Raw genomic sequence first — 15,130 nt, forward strand, 5'->3', positions numbered from 1 at the left:
ATGGAGGGAACAAGGCCAGCATAGGGGCCGGACCCCAGCCTTGGCTGAGCCTGGAGGTGTCACGGTCAGCTGTGTGTTGCATATGGATGACAGGCGGTGAGCAGGACAGCCAGGGGTCACGGTGTCCTCTCCCGACTAGCTCGGCTGCCCAGGAGCCCCGGGCCACCCCCCCCCCACTTTGCCCACAGGCTCTCTCCTCACGTGTGTATGTCCCTTTGGTGTGGCTGCAACAGCTTCTTTCCATAGTCTTCCCTTACTTTGTTTCAGACTCTTGTCTTTTTTCCCTGACAAGGCCACGACCCAGCCCACAGGGAGACGTGTAGAGGTGTCTGATGTCATCCTGAAAATCCTCCCACTAACCCGCAGAAGCAGGTACCATTAATATGCCCACTTTGCAGAGGAGGAAGTTGAAGCCCAGAGGATTTTAAGTAACCAGTAGGTCTGGGATGGGAATTGAGGTCTGACTCCAAAGCTCATGCTCTTACCGTCCATTTGCTAGCCCAGAGAGGAACAAAATTGTAGTCTTTACTTGTGCATGAAGTCTATAAGGAAAGAAAATAAAACTCAGGGTTGACAGTGTGAACAGATAGGCCAGGAGAAAGGATACAGAGTGTGTGTGTGTGTGTGTGTGTGTGTGTGTGTGTGTGTGCGATACACATGCGCCCCTGCGTATCTGTTGGAAACATTTGTAAACTGGCCACTGGATCTGTGCAAGAGAAGACACAATCCTCACCTGAAACAGGTACCTAGGCTGTGGCCACTTGCCCCCATCCCCGGGAGCAGGCCGTGTCCTCTGAAGTGAGGAGCACAGGAGGAGCTCTGGGCGGCCACGGAGAAGAGCACATGAGGCCGTCAGGAGGTGCAGAGCAAAGCGGTGCTGAGACCCCAGGCTGCCTCCACACCCCATTGTCATCCCATTGAGTCCCTGTGACAGTCAGAGGTGAAAGCACGGCAGGAAGAGGAGCCTCGGCTTTGTCCTCGGACAATGTGTGGAATAGGGCTGCGCCATCACCACACCTCGCTTGCATCCAGGCCGGAGGGGACCCCACCAGGATTCTGTGGACTGAAGGGGGAAGGGGGAAGGCCATTTTGAGTGGCCATTAGAGCTAGTGGCGTTCTGGGGTTACAGCCTCCCAAGTCCAGAGGCACTTCTCAACCCCTCTGAGCAGGGCCTGAATCTTCCCTGGCTGTTTTGGGGAGCCCATGAAGAAGTCCCTTCACTTATCCCCAGGAGCCAAGGAGCCCTCAGGCATGGTTGGTGCCACTGGAGGCATTGGCTAGACTCCCTGGCCCGGCAGGCTGCAGGCCCCATCACAGAGGACAGGGATAGTCCTTCAGAGATCACAGACGTACGGCCCTCCCTGCCAGCACTTGCGAACATGGTGCCCAAGCCTGGGTGGGACAACATGTGGAGCCCGGAGAAGAGCTGCCCCCATCACACCAAGCGGGACAGAGACCCGGCACTCTACCTTCCAGCCGAAATCCTCTTCTCACCAAGTCTGTTGGAGCCAATGGCACATTTGAACTCTATTTTCTTTTTGTATTAAATGAAAATGGATGGACACACTGATTGGGCCAAGCTGATTTTCACACGTCCCATGGGTAGGCACTGGGCTTCTCCCTCCATCCTTCTCTCCAGGGAAACTTAAAGGGATCTACCTAACTGAGTGACACAGATGTTGGAGGTAGGGTTGCCCAACAGACGTTAACACAATAGTCAAGCCATATGCTGCCTTTCCCCTCCTTCCCTGTGAAGTTGGGTGTTTGTGGGTGGCAGTCTGCACCCCTTTCCTGGTAGAACAGACAGGTGTGGCTGAAAGAGCAGATCATAAAAAGAGAGACACATCTCGGAGACCAGCAGAACAATGTGAGTCAGACACATCGTCAAATCACCACGGGTGGGCCAGGGCCCGCCTGAGCTCTGAAGGTCCCCGGGACCCAGTGAGGCTAGCGTGGGCCGGGTTGGTGCCCTGGAGCTGGCGACGTGCCTGAGCTCCTACGCACGCAGCGGGGTGGGAATTGCATTGGAAGAGTGGGGTCATCCTCCTGAGCAGGTCGGGGTGCCATCCATATTCACCACCTGCTCCATGATTGCCCCCCATCCATCGCTGCCCCACAGATCTCCCCCCATTATTCCAGATCTAACTTGCAAAATGAAAGCATCTGCTCCCTGAGGTGTGTGAGGGGTAGACAAAGGACCAAAGTCTGGGGAAGGCAATGCTTAACCACATGAGCGAATTGCTGATGGAGGGATCTCAAACGCTCTAATATTTGGGATGAGGCATTCCTGGTACATCCACAGACCCAGGCCTGCCAAGCAGAGGCTATGTCACTACCCTGTGAGAAGGTGAGCCTGGGGGTCTTAGGACAGAGCCCCAGATCCTGTGCAGGCTGGACAGCACCAGCCTGCCCCATACTCCCACCCCTAGTGTTAGGTTCATGGCCTAACCTGACAAGGCTGTCACTGACCATTCCAACCCTGTTCCACCCCCCTCCAAGGCCATGTCATGCCACACTAACCAGCAGCTCCCAGTACCCCATTGCTGCTGAGTGGAACAGGATGCTCGGACCTCAAGAGCCAGCTAGGACAGGGACAGAAAAGTCAATTATGAAGGACATGGCTCCCCACCGGTGACCAGGGCCACCCATCAGGGGCAGTGCCTCCCAGGGGATCCCTGCTCATGGGGAAGAGACCTGAGGCCCAGTCCTAAGACCGTCTGATGACCAGCAATGGAGAGTCACCACCAGCCTCTCTCAGTACCACAGAGGTCTTGTGTAGACCATGGACTCGCATGTGCAGATGAGCCACATGAGGCCTCACTGCCTGAGGCCTCGCCCCCTATAGATCTTGAACTCAGCCCCCCACCAAAGCCTCCATTATGTTCCAAGTATTCCTCTGTAGTCAAGTGGAATGGTCATTCTGCCCATGACGTCTGGTATCTGGCCCCAGGGGCCTCCAGCAACTCCCCAAAGTTCTTGTCCAGCAGCCCCCTGCTTTCCACAGGCAACTCACAGAGGTCCTGAAGGAGCAGCTACAGCTAACCCTGGACAGCACCCATGATGATCAACGCCCCACGTGCCTCCTCATGTCATCCCTGTGCTCGTTAGCCATCCAGACACCACCCTGTCCACAGGACCCTCCCCGTGGCTCAGACTCTGGGCAGGACAAGCATCTCCCACGAGCATGACCACAGTTGTTCCATCAAACTCTGCACTCAGGACTTGCCTGGCCTTCCATCTGCCCAACACACCTCCCCACACTGGCTCATGTGTCCTACACACTCCTGGGTGTGTGTGTGTGTGTGTGTGTGTGTGTGTGTGTGTGTGTGGACACAGCTGAAGTCCACCCCAGCCCTTCACAGAATTGGAGCTCTGCTGAGGAACCGTAGGTGGTGGGAGGGCCAGCCCGAGTGGAGGCAGCAGTGGCTGGGGTGCCTTGGGAGAAGGGGAGCAGCCCGGCTTTGGCCCAGCCCGCAGAGCAGGAAGGCTGTGAGGAGGGGAGGCCAGACAGCAGCATGTAGGAATGAAGGCAGAGGCCGCAAAGCCGGAGTAAGAGGTCGACCAGATGGCCTCTGAGGCCTGGGGTGTTAGATTTCTGTGCTTTCAAATGATCACATAATGAACTATTTTTATGCTTAACAAAGTTACCCGAGCATGAAAATCTATCCCGACAGCAGAGGACGCGGTGTGTTAAGTCACTTTAAAAGTCACACACACCGTGTATACGTGTGGGCTCGAGAAGGGGCTCTGCTCAGACCCTCGGCTTAGGCAGCACCGTCCCCCGCGAGCCTGGAGGCAGTGTCCCCGCAGGCCCCGGTGCCATGAGCCGTTCTGTGGGGAGGGGAGCCCCAAATGAAGTCCCAGCTTCCTCTGTCCCCCGCCCCGTTGTATCGGTGCCTTAACAGCCCTTGGTGGCCAGACTGGAGAGAATGTTGCTCTCCTGGTGGCATTTGCGGTTCTGTTGTGTAGAGCAGTCTCCTGGGCAAAGTGTTTCCAGCCTCTGTCACGTAAACTCCACGGGACTCTAGACTTCCTCCAGTTCAAGCCTCTTGTTTTGCAGAAGGGGAGCCTGAGGGCCAGAGAGGCCAGGCCCGCCTGCCGTGGCAGGGCTGGGGCACGCAGGCATCAGCCTCCTCGGGGGGCTCCAGCTGCTGGACACCTCCCCACCCCCACAGCCCACCACCAGGGCGCCCCAGGGACCGGTCACGAGGGTCTGGGCCCCTGGCCTCCTCAGGAGGGGAGACGCCAGCGGTCACTTCCCAGCCACGTGGCAAGCGCGGCCTCGGGCAGGAGCAGGACCCGTGGTCAGAGTGGCCGAGACGGGGTGCCAACCAGCCACCTCTGACAACCTGCCTCCTGACTCTCAACGCTCGGGGTGTCTTTCCTCCTGGTCACTTCTGTACCCGTGTGATCTCTGCTTCATCTTGTCTGTTTCCTTCCAGGTCCGGCTGTAGGGCGCGGCTGCCAGGCCTTAGGAGCCTTTGCAATGGTTTTGTATTTCTATAGACACCAGATACGAACATATTTATATATTTGTGTCCCTCCCCCGCTCCCCCAGTTCCCAAGCCCGATGCACACTCTACACGCAGGCCACCCTGACCTCTGACCCCGTGTTCCATGTGGCAGGAGGGCCCCCCCCGGGCCAGGTCCCAGGTCATGGCTGCTGGCTGTCTGTGGCGGAAGTCCTTGGTTGTTCCCTTCCCCTCCCCCGGCTCTAACCATTCTGTCCGTCTATCTCGTCTCGTCCTCAGTTTCAAAGCAATGTCATGAGGGCTCCCTTTCCATGCCTAAAAGGAAACAATATGTTTTTGGAAGTAGGCGGGGTTGGAGTCCGGGTTCCGGGACAGCTTGGGGCGATCGAGGGGCGTCTCCGGATCGGCTGTGTCCTCGGCCGGTTGGGAGCCTGGGTCACGTTGGCGGCCCTCCGCTTGGAGGCAGCCGGGCCCCCCCACTTCCCCGGGGCCGGGACCTGCTGGCGGAGCCCCGGGAGCCAGCAGCGGGGCAGAACCGTATTGTTTCCCTTTGAGGCCAGTCCTGGTCCTCGTCCCCATCCACAGCTCATGCTTTTTGATTTGCATCTTTTTTTGCATGGACATGCCAAGTAGTGATAAGCAGGGTTTTCTGTTCTTTTGGGCGTCTCTGGTCAGACTCTTCTCTTTCAGATCCTGTGTCAGGTCGTTAGGTTCAGGTGTGTCATTGCCGTGTCCCTTGAGTCCTAAAATGAAGGGCGTGACCGAGGCGAGCAGGGAGATCTAGCCCTGTGAGGAGGCGGCGCCGTGGCCGCAGGGTGGCAGGTAAGGGACACCCTGGTCTCTGTGCCTAGGTCGGTGCAAGATGGCAGCCAGTGCGGCCGGGAGAAGCTGGAGCTGGTCCTGTCCAACCTGCAGGCCGACGTCCTCGAGCTGCTGCTGGAGTTCGTCTACACGGGCTCCCTGGTCATCGACTCGGCCAATGCCAAGACGCTGCTGGAGGCGGCCAGCAAGTTCCAGTTCCACACCTTCTGCAAAGTCTGCGTGTCCTTCCTCGGTGAGTCTGCAGAGGGTGCGCCCAGGTCGCCTGGAGGGGGTGGCGTGGATGGGCATGAAATTTGAAATTCGCCAGGTGTTAGAGGAAAGGGCTGTGTGTCCAGCTCGGGGTGCAGCTGGATGTCACAAGGCCGTTTGGAGATGAAAATTCAGACAACTGTATGCACCGGCACAGACCCAGACACGTCCAGGCAAAAATAACCATTAGCCAGACCTCAGGAGAGCCGACTAGACTGATGCCAGGCCCAGAGGCCAGGTTGGTGAGGCTGAGGCCTGTAGGAGGCGGCAGGTGGGCATATGAGGGGTGTTACTGCTGGTGCCTTCTTCAAGTGGGAGCCTGTCACAGTTTTAGAAGACGCTGTAAGTCTCAGCATGACCCCTGCCCTCAGCCCAGGCCCCAGCTCTGAAGCCACAGCAGTGAGGAAGCTGACACTCCACACCTCACATCCTCAGTCCTCCTGCTGGGACCTGAGGTAGGGATGCCCCAGGGTAGGCAGCCTGAGACGGGGCCCAGGAAAACCCGAAGGTAGATCCACAGCCCAGGGACGCCAGAGTGGTCTTATGGGGACCCCAGGTCCTGAAGGCAGGTCCCAAGGACACGGGTTCCGAGACAGATCCGGAATGTCGGGCGATAGGAACAGATGGCCACCGTTCCAGGGCCCTGTGGTCAGTGGCCCTGTGCTCTTGTCCCCAGAGAAGCAGCTGACAGCCAGCAACTGCCTGGGGGTACTGGCCATGGCCGAGGCCATGCAATGCAGCGAGCTCTACCACATGGCCAAGGCCTTCGCGCTGCAGATCTTCCCTGAGGTGGCGGCCCAGGAGGAGATCCTCAGCATCTCCAAGGACGACTTCATCGCCTACATCTCCAATGACAGCCTCAACACCAAGGCCGAGGAGCTAGTCTATGAGACTGTCATCAAGTGGATCAAGAAGGACCCCGTGTCCCGTGCGCAGGTAGCCCCCCGCCCTGCCCCTCCTTCCCCCCCCCGGCTCTAGGGCACAGTGTGGGGGATGGCATCTGGAGCAGGGGTGAAGGAAGGTGGCCGAGGCAGGACTGTCTGGTCTGACCATCAATGGGAGCACACAGGAGCCTCCGGGAGCCCAGGGGCAGAGAGAACTGCCCCTGTGGCCGCAGAGAGGTGAACGGAGGGATGAGAGATGAGAGGTCAGTCGCCAGAGGGTTGCAAGTGCTGGCCTCCCACCCAAAGGAGACACAGGCCAGCCAGAGGCCACGGGGCCCGCAGGCCGAAGCTCCCGTGACCTCAGACCGGCAGGAGGAGCCCCACCCATGCTGCGCTTATTGCGGGGGTGGGGAGCACCCAGACCAAATGGAAACCGTGCTGGAGATGACAAACCACGGCACACACCACACAGCAGGGAAGGCTAGTCCCTCAGAGGGGGCAGCTGAAGAAATCGGAGGCAGGATCCAGGGCAGAAGGAAAGGAGGGCAGGGTCCCCAGAAGGGGCCTCTGGGTCACCGGACGTCAGTCACACCCCATTGGGATCTCCAGGCCAGAAAGCACTGGCCGAGGGCCTTGCTCAGGATGGAACTGCCTTGGTTCTAACTTGTGAGGGGCCCCCAGGAGCTAGGACAGACCCAGGTAGCTCTTGGGAGAGCTCAGAGGCCACCTGCCGAGCAGCAGAGGAGAGGCTCCCACATCTGGGAGGCTGGGGCCCAGAACACCTCAAGGCAGCTGAGCGTGGATGACAAGGGTAGTTTGTTGCATGGGGAGCGGGAAGTGGCCCAAGGGAGGGAGGGATGGGCCAGGTGCTGGGATGGGCAGCATGGGGCTCTCCACCCTGGCCCAGCCACTGCACCCAGGAGAAGGGGGTTCTCCGATCAGGCGGGGAGGGGCAGGATTCCTTCCTGGAGAAAGGCAGTCCAGCAGGTTGGGCAGCTGGAATAGTGACTGCCCCATCCACCACAGCCCCCACATCTGGGTCTCGGGCCCACACCTCTGTCTTTGGTTGCCTGCTGCATGCCTATGGCCAACGTCCCCCAGGCCCCTCCAGTTCGTACACCCCCAAAGCCACATGTCTTGTGTTCCTTCCTTCAGTTCTGCCCATCACCCAGAACAGAAGCCCAGATTCCTCCCACGCCTTTACGTGTCCAATGGGCCGCACGCTGCTGTCACGCGTCACCTCTGTACCTCCCTCCGGAGAGGACCTACTTCCTCTCCCCATTCAGGCCCTCCTCTCACCAGCATTGCTGAGGTTGTCCCCCCAATGTTGGCCCTGCCTTCTGTCTTCCCCACCCTAGATTGGTCCCCAACCTGCAGCCTGTGTCCCGAAGAACACATCTGATCATGTCATTTCTCTGGTGAAAGCCCTTTGTGGGGCAGCCCGGGTGGCACAGCGGTTTAGCGCCGCCTGCAGCCCGGGGTTTGATCCTGGGGACCCTGGATCGAGTCCCACATCGGGCTCCCTGCATGGAGCCTGCTTCTCCCTCTGCCTGTGTCTCTGCCCCCTCTCTCTCTGTGTGTCTCTATGAATAAATAAATAAAATCTTAAAAAGAAAGAAAGAAAGAAAGAAAGAAAGAAAGAAAGAAAGAAAGAAAGAAAGAAAGAAAGCCCCTCGTGGGCTCCATCATCTGCTCTGAGAGAAAGACCACAAAAGCCCTGCAATCGAGACATGGGCAGGGCGGGGGGCCAGGCTGGTCTCCTTAAGCCTCTCCGGTGTCATCTCCCCTGCCCACTACACCCCACCCGCAACAAAGTCCTTGCACAGCCAACAAGAATAAGCTCCACAGAACCCCCCAGATGCACCTTTCTCCACGGTCCGATGTGTTTCTATGTGCTTTCGGGCATCCTCCCCGCTCTCCATCTGAGGCCTGGAGAAATCTGCAGCCCTTCCGTGCCCAGCTCAGACGTCATCCTCTCTAGGAAGCTCCTATTCTGCACCCCCAAAACTCCTGACTAGACTCCTCTTTGGAGCCCCGCTAGTGCCCTCTATGTAATGACCCCCTTCCCCCACCTGCCATTTTACTGCGCACCCCCGAAGCTCAGAGACCGGGTCTTATGGGTGTTGGTGACACTCCCACAATTGGTGTTGGTGACACTCCCACAATCAGGACTGTCACCAATTGTTTGTTGCATGAAACTAAAGCCAAGTGGTGAGCAAAGAGATTGTCAGGCAGGAGGGGATTGAGTCGGTTCATGAAAAGCCTTCGCTGCAGGTGAAGGGGTCCCGGTGCCAGTCTGAGGCCATGGGATGCCACTCCGGGAGCCTGTTGGGGCTGGGGATTCGCAGGCTCTGACAGGGGTGCCTTCCTATCAGCCTTCCTGGGCCCTCCCGCCTGTTCCTGACTTCCTGCCCCATGAACACCTCTTCAGGGCTCAGGATCCTCATTCCATTCCCCCTGCAGCCTGGGGTGAAGCAGAAGCCCAGGACCTGGGAGGGGGCAGGGAGGAATGTGGCGAAGAGGCAGGTGGCTGGTTCGCCCCAGGGTGGGGGGCAGCACACCCGACCTCCTGCATTCTTCGCCTCTGGCTGATGGGAGCCCCCACTGCCACTGCCTGGGCCGCGGCAAGCCGTGTCTACACTCAGTATGACTCACCAGAGCTGGCTCCACCTGTATGACCCCCTTCCGCCCTGTGTCTCTCACCCCTGCAGTACGCCGCGGAGCTCCTGGCTGTGGTCCGCCTCCCCTTCATCCACCCCAGCTACCTGCTCAACGTGGTTGACAACGAGGAACTCATCAAGTCGTCCGAAGCGTGCCGGGACCTGGTCAACGAAGCCAAACGCTACCACATGCTGCCCCACGCCCGCCAGGAGATGCAGACACCCCGAACCCGGCCCCGCCTCTCAGCAGGTATGGAGGAACATGCCCTGAGCACCCCAAACACAGGAGCCGTGGGGTCAGCCCAGGACTCTGGGTGGTCCCCCCGGAGAGGCGCCAGGCAGCAATGCTCACAGTGTTGAGGTGTGTCCGAAAGCTGTGCGTCTGCCCCTGCAGGTGTGGCGGAGGTCATCGTCCTGGTCGGGGGCCGTCAGATGGTGGGGATGACCCAGCGCTCACTGGTGGCCGTCACCTGCTGGAACCCACAGAACAACAAGTGGTACCCCCTGGCCTCACTGCCTTTCTACGATCGAGAGTTCTTCAGTGTCGTGAGTGCTGGGGACAACATCTACCTCTCAGGTGAGGCCCCTCGGGGCTGGGCTGGGGACCGGGCACAGACTTCCTAAGGGCTCCTCTCCCCACACCAGGGCTAAAGAAAGCCAAGGCCTAGAAGTGTCCACTCTGCAGGTGCAACCTTCTCTTCTGTCCCTGGGGCTGGGCCCACCTGGCCGTGGGCCTCCCTCACTCCCTGCCTGCTCTCTGGACCTCCCATACTGCCCACAGGTGGGATGGAATCAGGGGTGACGCTGGCCGATGTCTGGTGCTACATGTCCCTGCTCGATAACTGGAACCTCGTCTCCAGAATGACGGTCCCCCGCTGTCGGCACAATAGCCTTGTCTACGATGGGAAGATTTACACCCTCGGGGGACTTGGTGTGGCAGGCAACGTGGACCACGTGGAGAGGTAATGAAGCCACAGTCACGACAGCTAAAATCATTTTGCTCCTCCTACCCAGCACCGACCTGGCTGAGGCCAACCGGAGACGGGACATTTAGAAGGCGATAGTCCCGGGCTCTCCAAATGCGGCAAAGATTGAGGACTGAGAATGGTGAGGGGGCGGCAGGAAAATAACAGCTGCCCACTTCTGGGATGGGACACTCTTGTCCCACTCAGGGGTCAGATAAGCTGGAGGCCAGAGACCCAGCTGTGGGCTTGGCCGACCTGCCTGCGCAGCTAGGAGGCACATGGGGCCTGGAAGTACCAGCCCAGAGCCTCCCAGGGATGTAGGGCAAGGCTGGAACCGATGGCCCAAATGTGTCCCGCGTCCGTGGTTGTGCCTCCATGTCCCTGCCGAGCGGGGAGGCTCCACACCCGGGGGAGCCCCTTCCTCCCTATTTTCCACACATCCCAGGAAAGCTGCTTGCAACTCGGGGAACAGTCACTGCATGTGGGTCTAGCCAAACGTCTGGAATTCTCCAGAAGAGAATACAAAGCCATGGGCCAGAGACCAGGTGTGTAAGCCTGCCCTCTGCTGGAAGGCCAGGCTGGCTTCCTCGCTGAGGCCCATTTACAACAGGCCAGAGTGTGGGATCAGATGTAGGCAGAAGGGGCATAGGCTGGAGGTGGGGACCTCTCGGGGTGCAAATACTCCAACTTTCCCTTGGAGCTGGAGACCATTCTTGCCGAGAACCGACACCTGGGGGAGAAGCCGCAGAAAGAAGTCAGGAAGGCTCATGAGTCAGCAGCAAACAGGGGAGGCCTCAGCACTGTCCCGCTTTTGGAGAAACTAGTGCATCTGAGAGTAGCAGGTTAGGCCGAGCTGGCCCCAGGTGCCAACCCAGGAGGGCACAGCTCAAATCACCAGAGCCTTCACTCCATGTCCCTCCCTCATGCTTGCCCACCACCACCCTCCGCCCACGTCATCAGCTGTCACGAAAAGCACGTCTTCCCAGGTGACAGCATCTCGCCTGTGGACCCGCACGTACCCCTCAATTTGTATTTTTCCCTCGGTGGCTAATTGGACACTTGACAAATGTTACAGCAAAGATAGTTTCAGAGTGAGACAAGCTCTGGATGTTCACTGTGGGCTTTTAACTCCCCCAAGTGGAGCCCAGAGATGGCTCAGTAACGACATTTAATTGTCATATTGATTTGGAGTTAATGGGGAATCCCTGTGTGATTATGAGGATATTAACACTGCTGCTGAACCAGGGTCAGCCCTGTTGCTGACAGCCTTCTGTAGGGCCCACTGCACGGCCCGCGCGGCCCAAGGCTTCCAGAAGCACCGGCTTCCGACCGTTCGTCATCCTATAATAAACACATGAAAGAGGAGACATTTTCTATGTAGGAGTAAAGTGAGCTAGATCTGTCATCCTGTCTTGCTTTTGTCAGCTATTTTTAATCTCCTAAGATGCTGATTACTCATTTTGCAAACTTATACTTGTTGATAAATACAGGGATTTGTTCGAGGATCAAATGCACCAAGGAGGGGGGGACAAGCTCCGCTCCCCTTGGGCTCCGGAGCGGTTCTCCAAGGCTGGGTAGCAGCCTGGACCGGCCTGCCTGGGGGCCAGGGCAGGGCCTTTGTTCCGCTGTGAGATAGCAGCTGGGGCACCGGGTGAGCAAGACCACCCTGGGAACCTCAGTAATAACAGGTGCCCTGAGCCCTGCCTCAGCCCTTTTGGTGTCCTGTGGCTGTCCTTGCAGGGACAGGACCTCTGGGTGGTGTGCATACAGGTGGGGTGGCGGATGCCCACTGCTTCCTGAGGAACCTAGCCGGAGCTCCTTTGGGCAAGTAATTTCTGTGCCACATGGCGGCAATGATGAGAATCCAGGGTGACAAGAAGGTCAGAGTAATGGGGACAGGCACGAAGGTGCTTTGTTCCCCAGGAAGCACTAATGGTACAAATTGCTCTTATATTGATAATGAATGAGATATATGGTACATTATAATTATATTACATTACTGTATTACAGGAATAGAGCAAGATTATATAATTATAGATTAAAACAACAGTGCAATAGACAAACCTGTATTATATCATTATATAAATAACTAGGTCTAATACTTCATAGCAATATATGCACTAGCTGTGGTTACCGTATAAATGATAGCAGAGTGCTCACTCCACAGGGTCATTTGCATGTCATTAGCATATCCTTCTCAAGCAGGAAGCTGACAGATTGAGCTGAAGGAGGGCTTGTGGCTTGGCAATCAGCCACCTGGAATAACAAGCTCTCGGGAAATTCGCATTTGGCGGAATGTGCCATTATACCGAAAGCCTGAAGACTAACAGCCACATAATCTTCCACTGTCACCCAGCTCCTTCTGCAGGAGCTCGTTGGATCTCTGCCATATTGGCTTAAGAAACAGATATCTGAACTTCTGACACTGTCCAAAAAGACACTTACTCCATTGCCTATTAGCCACATATCATTCGTCTGGGGCTTAATTGAATCAGCCCCTGCTGCCCTGTAAGGTACTTCAGCCTCTCCTCAAATCCTGAGTCTTCGCAGGCACAGAGCTGGACATCTCACCACTGTCCCCTCACCCCTGTCTCAGAGCCAGGGGCACCGGCTGAGAGAGGCAATCTTCTGGATCACTGAGCTTGTGCCCCAAAGAGGCTCCTGGGGAAAAGTGGACCCCCCGCATCCTTCCCAGGAAAGGTGTGCTGGGACAAACCCAGCCCACCGTAGAGGCCAGGACACTCGAAAGAGCCATGTGGTGAGCAGTAGATGGGCCACTAAGTAGAAGGTCCAGAGTGAGTGCTTGTGAGAGCACCCCGGCAGGAACGATTGACAGAGACACCCAGAATGGAGATCCAAAAGCTGCCCCGGAAGACCTCAGATATCCCAGTTGCTTGACCAGTCAGTTAGATCCCAAGTCTCTCCCTGTAAGGTGCTTCCTGTTGTCACTTTTGTCCTCGCTTTGTCTGGGATTCACATTCCATCACTTCTCTGTGCTCTTACTTTGCCACTTTGTCCTGCGATACACATGCCACAGATCTGTTCGATCCTGTAACTCTTCCCCTTCTCTGTGCCCACCCCCGGAGGCTGAAGGCTGGTGGAGAAAATCCCACCATCTTGTAGATTGGCCCCCCTACAAACGGAAGTCCTCCAACGTCTACCAGGTCCTTCGTGCTGCATGCCCCTGTCAGCAATTTCTCCCACTCTCAAGCACATGTGTTTCTCATCTCCTCCTTCCCCATCAAGGCTCTTATCCCATGGACTCCACTCCCCCACCAACACGGACTCCTGCTTCACAGGTGGAGCCATCAATCCAGAACACTGTCCTCTCCCTGCCATCAGTCCTGCATATGTACTGACACTCATGCCATCGTTGCCTTCCTCTCTCATGCCCATGTGGATGCCCCTTCCCTCTCCACTGTGGATCCAACCTACATCCCCCTACCAAGAGCCTCTCTTTATCAGCTCTTCCCTCTCTTTTCATATGTATTGAATCTTTCCTTATCCATTTGGGCTCCTTCCTATCAGCATGTAAACACAAGTAAACGTTTCCCCTAAAATTAAAACAAAACCCATGGTGTGCTAGAGTTCATTCATACTGGCTCCTGAGAGCTGATTATTACCTTTTTTAGGAATTCTGCAAGCTAGTCATTAGTTATAGGTATTAACTAAAAATTAAGTCATTTAAATTAGAATTAAATACATTATACTGAAAAAACAAAGAGAATCCATACTCAAAACTCCTCCATATAATTTTTTAAATACTATATATTTTGTACTGTCTATGTTCTGGGGGTCGGATCTGTCTGTGTGTCTGTATACGGTGGGGATACTGTCCAGCAGTACGCTGTTGTGCATCTCTTCCCAGTGGCATGTTCAGCTATGTACCACTGGTAGCTTGAAATCGGCCAAGATTTCGAGCTACCAATTTCACATCACAGAAATCAGCAAGTGCTATATATCAGGACTTTTTGTCTCGGGAACTTGTTTTGAAACATTCATCAGCGTGCCACCGATAAAAGCCATCTCTTACCTCCATATGCTTTTCTAGGTCCCACCTTCTCTGCCCCTTTCCCAGCTAAGTTTCATGCAAGAGAAGTCTCTCCCTGTCACGTCCACTGCCTTCCTTCCCATTCACTCCTCGATACACAAATACTCAGCACCTCCCATTCCGTATCAAGTACCCTTGATAAGACCCCCAGGAACCTGTTTGGGACTTCTTGTCCTCCCACTACATCCCCCACCCATGGAGCTGTGTCCTTTGTACTACCAGCCCTCCAAGGACCCCAGCTCCGCTCTTCAAAGCCAGCATTTCCCCCAGAGTGTCCTCAGCCTCGTTCTCATCCACACACTCCCTGTGAACGCCCTTACCTCTGTGCCAGTGATCTCAAAGCTGAAGATGTAGGTCTCACATGAGCTGCCCACTGCACATCCTCAGTTCATTACCCACAGATGCTTTAAACTCCCCACGAAGGGATGCCTGGGTGGCTCAGTGGTTAAACGTCAGCCTTTGGCTCAGGGTGTGATCCCGGGGTCCCGGGATCGAGTCCCACATTGGGCTCCCCACAGGGAGCCCGCTTCTCCCTCTACCTGTGTCTCCACCTCTCTCTGTGTCTCTCATGAATAAATACAATCTTTAAAAATAATAATAAATAAAAATAAACTTCCTATGAATAAAACTGAAATCATCTCTCTCCCTTAAACTCCCCAACCTCAATTCCCTGTCAGCGGAGTGGTGCCCCCTCCTTCCGATTTCCCAAGCCAGAGCCCGGGAGTCATCCTAGGGAGCCCTGCCTTCCTTAAGGGCAGCATCAGTTCATGACCGGCTCCCACTGGTCCACCGCTCCTGTTCCCACCTCCTCTTCCCCCTCCCATGGTCCAGCTCGCTGTTCCCCAGGTTCCAGCCCAGAGCTCCGGTGTCCGGGAGATGCTCATTGCAGCCCTGTTGGCGAAAGGGTAAGAATGAGCTGGATAGAGAGGAATGAAGGGGCCTAGGAGCTGGGCAGCCGTAGTGAGCAAGGGAAGGGAGCCGAGAATCTGCACCGAGGTAGCCCGCCGAGGCTCGGGAGGCAGGCCGG

At 56.5% G+C, this 15,130-nt stretch overlaps 1 protein-coding gene across 5 annotated transcripts in view; it reads left to right on the forward strand.

Annotated features, from left to right (window-relative positions):
• The window catches only part of KLHL29 (kelch like family member 29), a 308,129-nt gene that overhangs the window by 285,362 nt on the left and 7,637 nt on the right, over window positions 1-15,130 (forward strand). For all 5 annotated transcript variants that reach the window (XM_055327216.1, XM_055327217.1, XM_055327214.1 and 2 more), the window contains 5 exons: window positions 5,324-5,526; window positions 6,220-6,479; window positions 9,139-9,337; window positions 9,482-9,664; window positions 9,869-10,049. In XM_055327216.1, the coding sequence (XP_055183191.1) occupies window positions 5,324-5,526; window positions 6,220-6,479; window positions 9,139-9,337; window positions 9,482-9,664; window positions 9,869-10,049 (1,026 nt within the window). The remainder of the gene's footprint in view (window positions 1-5,323; window positions 5,527-6,219; window positions 6,480-9,138; window positions 9,338-9,481; window positions 9,665-9,868; window positions 10,050-15,130) is intronic.

Source organism: Nyctereutes procyonoides, unplaced genomic scaffold, assembly GCF_905146905.1.
Source record: "Nyctereutes procyonoides isolate TBG_1078 unplaced genomic scaffold, NYPRO_anot_genome, whole genome shotgun sequence".
Lineage (NCBI taxonomy): Eukaryota > Metazoa > Chordata > Mammalia > Carnivora > Canidae > Nyctereutes > Nyctereutes procyonoides.